This window comes from Bactrocera oleae, chromosome X (assembly GCF_042242935.1).
Source record: "Bactrocera oleae isolate idBacOlea1 chromosome X, idBacOlea1, whole genome shotgun sequence".
Classification (NCBI taxonomy): Eukaryota; Metazoa; Arthropoda; class Insecta; order Diptera; family Tephritidae; genus Bactrocera; species Bactrocera oleae.
In genome coordinates this window covers 26,355,219-26,364,629 of record NC_091541.1, presented here as the reverse complement: position 1 = coordinate 26,364,629, position 9,411 = coordinate 26,355,219, and the positions used below count along the sequence as shown (strand labels likewise).

Below are 9,411 nucleotides of genomic sequence, written 5' to 3'. Positions count from 1 at the left end.
TCTATTAGTCTTTCCAGCGTTTTTAAGAGAAATGATGAAAGACTAATTGGTCTAAAATCCTTTGGATTAATATGTGAGCTTTTGCCCGCCTTTGGGATATATATCACCTTAACTTCCCTCCATGTCGAGGGAATATAGCTCAATTTCAGCGCCCCTCTAAACATGGTTGTTATCCAGTTTATTGTGTAGCTCAAGGATTGCTGTAACTGGGCCGGGAATAGACCGTCTGGTCCCGGCGTTTTATAAGGCTTGAAGCTGCCTATTGCCCAATAAACATTGTCATCTGACACTATGTCTAGCGGAGGGGTCTCTGAGCTTACTTCACTCCCCATTATATGCCCCCCTGTGAGGTTCTCGGAACTGTCTGGGAAGTGAGTGTCCATTAGTAGGCCCAGAGTCTCTTTACTGGATTCCGTCCAGCTGTGATCTGGCTTCTGAAGGTATCCGATGCTGTGTTTCGACTGTGTCATTATCTTTCTCAGTCGGGACACTTCTGCTGTATCTTCGATATCGTTGCAAAAGGATTTCCACGAATTCCTTTTTGCTTTTCTTACCTCCTTTTTGTATGCCCGAAGGTGGTTGTGATAGTTATCCCACTCTATATCTTCTTGGGATAGTTTGGCAGAATTGAATTGCCTTCTGCAATTCTTCTGCATGTTTTTAAGTATTGGGGTCCACCAAGGAGGTCTAATTCTTCCCCTACTGTGTGTTAATGGACAAGCTACCTCTAGTGCTTGACGACAAGACTCTGTGAATCGTTTAACAAGGATGTCTAGGTCCTCTTTCTTTTCCGGTTGGAATGGTGGAATCATAGGAATACGCTTTTTTAGCTCCTGCATGTGCATCTGCCAGTTCGTTTTCCTATGATTCCTGAATTTCTCTTCCCTAACTACATTTTCTTCAATTATACACTCAATGTAGCGGTGGTCTGAGAAGGAGTGTTCTTCCAATACCCTCCAATGTGTTATTTTATCCACCAGTTCTTCCGATACCAGTGTTATATCTAATACTTCCTGTCGGTTTCTGGTTATAAATGTTGGCATACTACCTTTGTTACATAACAGAAGCTTACTTCCTATTAGATAATTAAAGAGCAACTCACCCCTTTCATTAATGTCCGTGCTTCCCCATAGATTATGGTGCGCATTGGAGTCGCATCCAAGTATGATCGAACACTTGGATGCTTCGGCGTCTCGTACCAGCTCCTTGAACAGCTGCGATGGTACTGCTACCTCGTCGTACGGCATGTAGCATGATGCGAGCCGGTATTTCCTCTTGCTCGTCTCCCAGCTTACTACCGTAATGTCGTTACTACTGTAATTGTGTAATAAAAAGACATTAAGCTTTTTGTTAGCCAATATACATGTCCTTGGCTTACCTACACAACCATTCGCGTATAGATTGTAACCTGGTGTCCTCAGACCGCAGATACGCCCTCCGTTAACCCATGGCTCCTGAATGAGGACAAAGTCAGGCCGTTCTTCTGCCATGCGGTTAACTAGGGCTAGAGACGCTAGTTTGCTGTGGTGTAAATTAATTTGGAGAAGACGCATTAGTTATGGTCTTCTCTGCATCATCATGAGAGTCGCTTAAAAGCTCACTCTCAGTGTAGAGTTTAGAGAGTCTGTCCGCAAGTTCAGACCCCGAAGTACACTCACCTTGATCCGTGATCTCTGCGTCGCTCGAGGACTCCACTGGATCTTCCTCGACTTCGCACTCCGATTCCGATGCCAAGTTTTCTCCTGCATCGGCGTCTGATTTGTAGGTCATGACCCTTACTTTTGTGAATCCGTAGTTGATCTCTCCGCCACTTTTCGCTAGCGGTTCTACGGATTCTTTTGTTAGAAGCAGCAGAATCTGCATTGTGGCTCGCTTCGTCTCCACTCCAGATTCTGCTGCGGGGTCGTCAAAGGCCTTGACGAATCTCCATCCCTCCGTTGGCAGATTTGGGTTGCAGGCTCTTATGAGCTGCATTATTTGGTCCGGCTGCGATGGTGTAGCCGGGATCCATACCCTTGCTCTCGGTCGGGATGGGATATCTTTCCTGTCTACCGCCACCAATTTGGCTCCGGGGTAGACCTCTCCCACTTTAGATATTGCTGCTTTATATAGCTGGACCGATCTCTCGTCGTCACACGCTATCATCTTTATTTGCCCTTGATACCATCCGGCATCCGCACATGACGGGGGTGGACCTGGATTGCTAAGTAGCACTTCCAAAGCCACATTCGTCAGTGCGGCTTGCACCCATTTCCATTGGGCTCTGGGGATTTTTCCTTCGGGATCACCCTCATCCAGCACACCAATGACAATGCGGTTTCGGGCCACATCAGCAAAAGATCTTACGGGCGTCACGCCCTTAGTTTTCGGTCTCTTTGCTGACGGCTTAGCCTCTTCAGCGGACCTTTGTCTTTTTGTTGCCACTACCGGCGCTTCTAGTTTGAAGTTAGGTAGGACAGCTCTCGCGCAATCAATGGATTCTTGGAGCTCCTTTGTGAGCTCCTCATTGCTTGGCGGTTGCAGCTCCACCTTCTTCAACAGGTATGCAGCGCGTCGCCTCTCTGCATACTTTGCTTTTGCCGGGTCATCAATCCTGAAGGAAGGCCACTCTCTGGCTGACCCACTACTGGCAGCTTCGCTTTTAGCATCTCCCACCTTCTCCTGCTTGGCTGCCAAGCTTTGGCTACAGGGGTTGGTATGGGCTGCCTCCAGCGTTGCTGTTTTTGTGGCGCCAGCCTTGGCTACTGCCCCCTTAGTATTCGCCTTTGCTCCAGGACCAAGCTTCGCTCCTGTCCTCGCTTTGGCTGTTGTCGAGCTCGTGCCAAACGCTGCTCTTCTCTGGGAGCAACCCGCTCCCTCCGGTCTTTTTGAAGGAGGTCCGGACTCCTTTTTGTTTTTATTTATTATGTTAATGTTTTGGCTCATATTTTGGACCCACGAGTGTAGGGGAAAGTATGTCCGCTTGCGCATAGCCCCCGCTACGCAAGTAAGGCTATCTTATTACGGAGGGCGCCAGGTATACGTAAGCTCCGTGCGAGACTGGGCTATTTAAGGGCCCCCAGCCAGGTTGATCTTCGGCACGGGTCGCATGACACCTTGATCCAGCCCCTTACCTCCTACCATGGTAAGACCTCCTATCTGGATGCTGCACTATCGAAGAGTACCGAACACCCAGATAGGAAGCCTGACCTTAGCTAGACACCTCACTACTAACGACGTGAACCTGTGGTATCTATTTCCAGTCGGCACCCTCGTGGAGGGTTCAGCGGAGGATTTTTGCCAACCAAGAATCGTGTAAAGAAGAAGAAATTTATTAATTGTGAATATCTTTTAAGTCCAAGGTATTATTCCAAAAGGGATAGCTTTAGCGCACTTGATGTATTCTTTCTACTAAATCCTATAAAATAAAATAAAATCCACAAATTTAACAAAGCAACAATATTAAAACTATATTTATCATAAGTCACTTACAATGACATTTTAGCTAGCACAGTTGGTTATGGTGTAATTTTTTGTGTAACTACTTCTTAAATGCTGCAAGTTTTGCGTGTTTTTGCGCAACAGCTACTACAGTTTTGCTTTTTCGAACTTTCAACTTTGGCAAAGATGCTAGGTTTGCTTTTTCGAACTAGTTGTATTATGAATACTGCGCAGTTTGCCGTGCCCAAAACGCTCTAGTTTTGGTGCCGTCAAAGGGTAGCCGCTCAGTTCACTCCGGTATCCCAGTTTGTTTTTAAATGCGTTTTTCTCCAAACAACATTTTCCGGACCTTTTTTCGCGCCGCTCAAAAAATATTTAATTTCAAAAATTTCACTGTGTGTTCTTGGAATATGTATAAATATACCTTGAAATTTTCGATACCTTGAAAAAGCGGTGGAGTAGTTTTTTTTTTAATTTCCAAAAATCGACGTTTTTTTAAGCTGTCTTATGGGGGTTAGTAAGATGGGGGTTGAAAGTTTTCACGACCATATCGATATCGGTCAATATAGATATCTTAGCTAAATCGGGTGTCCATATAATACTTAATTTAATATAGTTTAATGCCAAAAATATGTGTAATAACATAAAATTGGGTGAGAAAATGTCCTAACCCGAAAATACCCGATATAGTGATTTCCGCCTTTTTACCTGAAGTTTAACCGTTTATCTTGGTCAACTATAAGATATTTTAATGAAATTGTTCTAGACATTGACCTAAACCTTATATAACAACATTTATAAAATTTCCGATCATCTCGTTGACTTTTTTCAGATTATGTTTATAAGAATATTTTGAAGTTATATAAAGTAGAGAAAGTACAACAAAAGTAGATTTTCTCTTTCTGCATAAATGGTTGTTCGATTTTTGACTGCATATCAGCAGAGTATCAGCAAATATGCAACACAGTTGCTGTACTGCTGCAATTATTACGACGCTCGAACGCACCCATAATGATTTTCGTTATTTCAGAAGACTTTATGCCGAATGTCAGTCAACCTGTGAGGTATACAAGTATTTACATAAATTTTCTCGAATATACTTGTGTAATGCCAAAAAGCTCCTAGCACCAGTATACCCTACATATAGCCACTTTGGTGCAGTTTATATCTTATACATATGTACATACATATAGCTAATTAGAGTTGATTGGGTTGATTCTAATATAAATATCTCGGGCATGAAGCAATAGATAGTAATAAAACTAAGTGAGTCTATGCCATATAACATAAGTTGATTAGATACCAAATATGATTATAATCGATTAACGATTAAATTAAGAATGTTGAATTCTTTCGCACCATTTTTATAAACTCGCAAAATATTGTGGCAGAGTATAATTTTAAAACTGATCGTGATATATATGTATATATAGTTGTATATATATATGATCAGGATGCCGATAGTTGAATTCCGTTTATCTGTACGCCCGTAAGCTCTTGCAAGCGATAACTTGAATACAAATTGAGATACCGTGATGAAACTTAGTACACGTATTTTTTGGCTACTTAGTAAGGTTACTGTTGCAGATTGGCGAAATCGGTGCATTACCACGCCCACAAAATGCTTTTAAGCGAAAAATATTATTATTCGTCACAAATTACTAGAAAAAAAATTGACTTAGTGCAAAAAATTGAGCAATAGGTATGGCACAGGTACCTAAGGGTACTTAGTTAAATATTTTCAAAACTACTCGACCAATGTCAAGAAAATTTTGTGCACGACACTAGTTTAATATTCTTGTTATATTGTGTAAAAGGTAAATTCATACTACAACCACACTACATCCCATATATGATATGATTTCATATGATTCTTTCACTTTCGAAAATATAAATACTATATTATATATTCACCGATATATACGATATAATACCAACCGGAAGTTTAAAATTCTTATAAAAGGTATATCGGGCTTAGTAAGAGTATTGACATACTTATCATTATACTGATAGCAAATATGTATATGTTGTTGTTGCTCGAATATACTTGTGTAATGCCAAAAAGCTCCTAGCACCAGTATTCCCTACATATAGCCACTTTGGTGCAGTTTATATCTTATACATATGTACATACATATAGCTAATTAGAGTTGATTGGGTTGATTCTAATATAAATATCTCGGGCATGAAGCAATAGATAGTAATAAAACTAAGTGAGTCTATGCCATATAACATAAGTCGATTAGATACCATATATGATTATAATCGATTAACGATTAAATTAAAAATGTTGAATTCTTTCGCACCATTTTTATAAACTCGCAAAATATTGTGGCAGAGTATAAGTTTGATTCACCTAACGGTTGTTTGCAACACATAAAACTGATCGTGATATATATGTATATATAGTTGTATATATATATGATGAGGATGCCGATAGTTGAATTCCGTTTATCTGTCCGCCCGTAAGCTCTTGCAAGCGATAACTTGAATACAAATTGAGATACCGTGATGAAACTTAGTACACGTATTTTATGGCTACTTAGTAAGGTTACTTTTGCAGATTGGCGAAATCGGACCATTACCACGCCCACAAAATGCTTTTAAGCGAAAAATATTATTATTCGTCACAAATTATTGGAAAAAAATTTACTTAGTGCAAAAAATTGAGCAATAGGTATGGCACAGGTACCTAAGGGTACTTAGTTAAATATTTTCAAAACTACTCGACCAATGTCAAGAAAATTTTGTGCACGACACTAGTTTAATATTCTTGTTACATTGTGTAAAAGGTAAATTCATACTACAACCACACTACATCCCATATATGATATGATTTCATATGATTCTTTCACTTTCGAAAATATAAATACTATATTATATATTCACCGATATATACGATATAATACCAACCGGAAGTTTAAAATTCTTATAAAAGGTATATCGGGCTTAGTAAGAGTATTGACCCGATTTTATCCACGTTTGCTGTCACGACATACTATTACCTGATAAATGTTCTCTCCGACTTTCATTAAGAAAACGCACATACTTATATACCGCGTATAAAGCCAACTGGTAGTTCAAAAATCAAATCTATTGTGAAATTTTGAACAAATCGATTTTTTTTCATATTTTGATAGCAAATATGTTGTTGTTGTAAAAGTTACCTAATTCGAGTTTGGGTGATAAATTCCAGATTGGTTGTCGTCGAGGTCATCTAAAGGGAGGCCCAGGAAACGAGCTGTTTCGACGGGGTCGGACCATAAGGAAAAGGGTGTTAGATGAGTGGGGTTCGTTGGGCATGCAAAGGGGTGGTAAGTGTCATGCAGAGACTCATTGCACGCAGGACATGTGTTTGGTATGTCGAGGTCTATTCTGGATAAGTAGGAGTTTAACCTGCTACAATATCCAGAGCGAAGTTGCGCGAGGGTCACTCTGGTTTCGCGAGGCAACTCAAGCTCTACGTCTGCTATGGGTGGTGGTTTGATTCGTAGTACGCCATTCACTGAGAGGGAGTCGGTGAAGGTATTGATGGCTCCACTGTGAATGGCGGTCAGTGCCTGTCTGAATTTCGTTGCGTCCGAAGTCCGGTCGGCGTACTGTCTAATATCGTTGACGTAATCAAGGAAAAACCTCTTGATGTTTCTAGGACGCGGCTTCACTTCAAGCAGACAACTGCAGGGGTGGTTTCTACGAAAACAATCCAGCAGAAACTGCTTTGAGAGGAGCTCGTTATGTTCCTTAACCGGAAGCATACGGGCCTCAGTGTGGAGATGTTCGATTGGGGACATCAAGAGACATCCCGTGATAGTCCGGAGTGCAGTGTTCTGACAGGTTTGGCGTTTCTTCGTCAGCGTAGCACTACATCCAGGCGACCTAATTGGGGCTGCATAGTTTAGGACCGGCCGGCCGATTGCCTTGTATGTCGCAAGCAACGTTTCTTTGTATTTTCCCCAAAAGCTGCCGGCAAGCTATTTGAGGATTTTGTTGCGGCTCTGTACTTTGGCAGTTATCGCGTTCGTGTGAGGAGTGAAGGAGCAAGGACTGTCTTATGTAACGCCTAAAATTTTAGGGTTGTTTACGTTCGGAATTTTGGTACCATCGACTAAAATGTTGAGCAGGTCTTAAGATGGCTCCATCCATTGCATGTATTGCACCTAACCGAGGTGGAGTTTGGATGGAGCCTTCTAGCGCAAACGCAGCAGTAAAATTCTTCGGGGCCCGGGTTGGACTCGATGCCAGAACGGGTCAGGAGGATACGGAGCAACCCTGCAGCTAGGCGTTGCTCCTTAACCTAGAACTTACCGATACAAACAGGGTTAGATCGCCGAAATAACAGCCCTTCGCCGGATAAAATCCGGGTCAATTCCGGTAACGTAGAACCATACATATAATATTTGCAAGTCTATATATATACATAGGGGCTGGATGATGTCCTTGCATAAGTCTATTAAAAACTGCGCATTCGAAAATTTGTATTTTCAAGCATAAAAATGTGAAATATATCTGATTAATACTCTCACTGACGAGTTAGATAGCAAAACGGATGGATTTCTATTAGCTAAGTACCAAAAGAGAAAGAATCGTGTAAAGAAGAAGAAATTTATTAATTGTGAATATCTTTTAAGTCCAAGGTATTATTCCAAAAGGGATAGCTTTAGCGCACTTGATGTATTCTTTCTACTAAATCCTATAAAATAAAATAAAATCCACAAATTTAACAAAGCAACAATATTAAAACTATATTTATCATAAGTCACTTACAATGACATTTTAGCTAGCACAGTTGGTTATGGTGTAATTTTTTGTGTAACTACTTCTTAAATGCTGCAAGTTTTGCGTGTTTTTGCGCAACAGCTACTACAGTTTTGCTTTTTCGAACTTTCAACTTTGGCAAAAATGCTAGGTTTGCTTTTTCGAACTGGTTGTATTATGAATACTGCGCAGTTTGCCGTGCCCAAAACGCTCTAGTTTTGGTGCCGTCAAAGGGTAGCCGCTCAGTTCACTCCGGTATCCCAGTTTGTTTTTAAATGCGTTTTTCTCCAAACAACATTTTCCGGACCTTTTTTCGCGCCGCTCAAAAAATATTTAATTTCAAAAATTTCACTGTGTGTTCTTGGAATATGTATAAATATACCTTGAAATTTTCGATACCTTGAAAAAGCGGTGGAGTAGTTTTTTTTTTAATTTCCAAAAATCGACGTTTTTTTAAGCTGTCTTATGGGGGTTAGTAAGATGGGGGTTGAAAGTTTTCACGACCATATCGATATCGGTCAATATAGATATCTTAGCTAAATCGGGTGTCCATATAATACTTAATTTAATATAGTTTAATGCCAAAAATATGTGTAATAACATAAAATTGGGTGAGAAAATGTCCTAACCCGAAAATACCCGATATAGTGATTTCCGCCTTTTTACCTGAAGTTTAACCGTTTATCTTGGTCAACTATAAGATATTTTAATGAAATTGTTCTAGACATTGACCTAAACCTTATATAACAACATTTATAAAATTTCCGATCATCTCGTTGACTTTTTTCAGATTATGTTTATAAGAATATTTTGAAGTTATATAAAGTAGAGAAAGTACAACAAAAGTAGATTTTCTCTTTCTGCATAAATGGTTGTTCGATTTTTGACTGCATATCAGCAGAGTATCAGCAAATATGCAACACAGTTGCTGTACTGCTGCAATTATTACGACGCTCGAACGCACCCATAATGATTTTCGTTATTTCAGAAGACTTTATGCCGAATGTCAGTCAACCTGTGAGGTATACAAGTATTTACATAAATTTTCTCGAATATACTTGTGTAATGCCAAAAAGCTCCTAGCACCAGTATACCCTACATATAGCCACTTTGGTGCAGTTTATATCTTATACATATGTACATACATATAGCTAATTAGAGTTGATTGGGTTGATTCTAATATAAATATCTCGGGCATGAAGCAATAGATAGTAATAAAACTAAGTGAGTCTATGC

General features: G+C 40.1%; 1 protein-coding gene and 1 pseudogene across 1 annotated transcript; both read right to left on the bottom strand.

Annotated features, from left to right (window-relative positions):
* Positions 1-1,311: 1,311 nt before the first annotated feature.
* LOC138858125 (uncharacterized) lies at positions 1,312-3,012 on the bottom strand. The gene has a single exon (XM_070112603.1). The coding sequence runs from the start codon at positions 2,968-2,970 to the stop codon at positions 1,534-1,536; it is 1,437 nt and encodes a 478-aa protein (XP_069968704.1). The 5' UTR covers positions 2,971-3,012; the 3' UTR covers positions 1,312-1,533.
* Positions 3,013-6,587: 3,575 nt separating this feature from the next.
* On the bottom strand, positions 6,588-9,143 carry LOC138858182 (uncharacterized; annotated as a pseudogene).
* Positions 9,144-9,411: the final 268 nt, after the last annotated feature.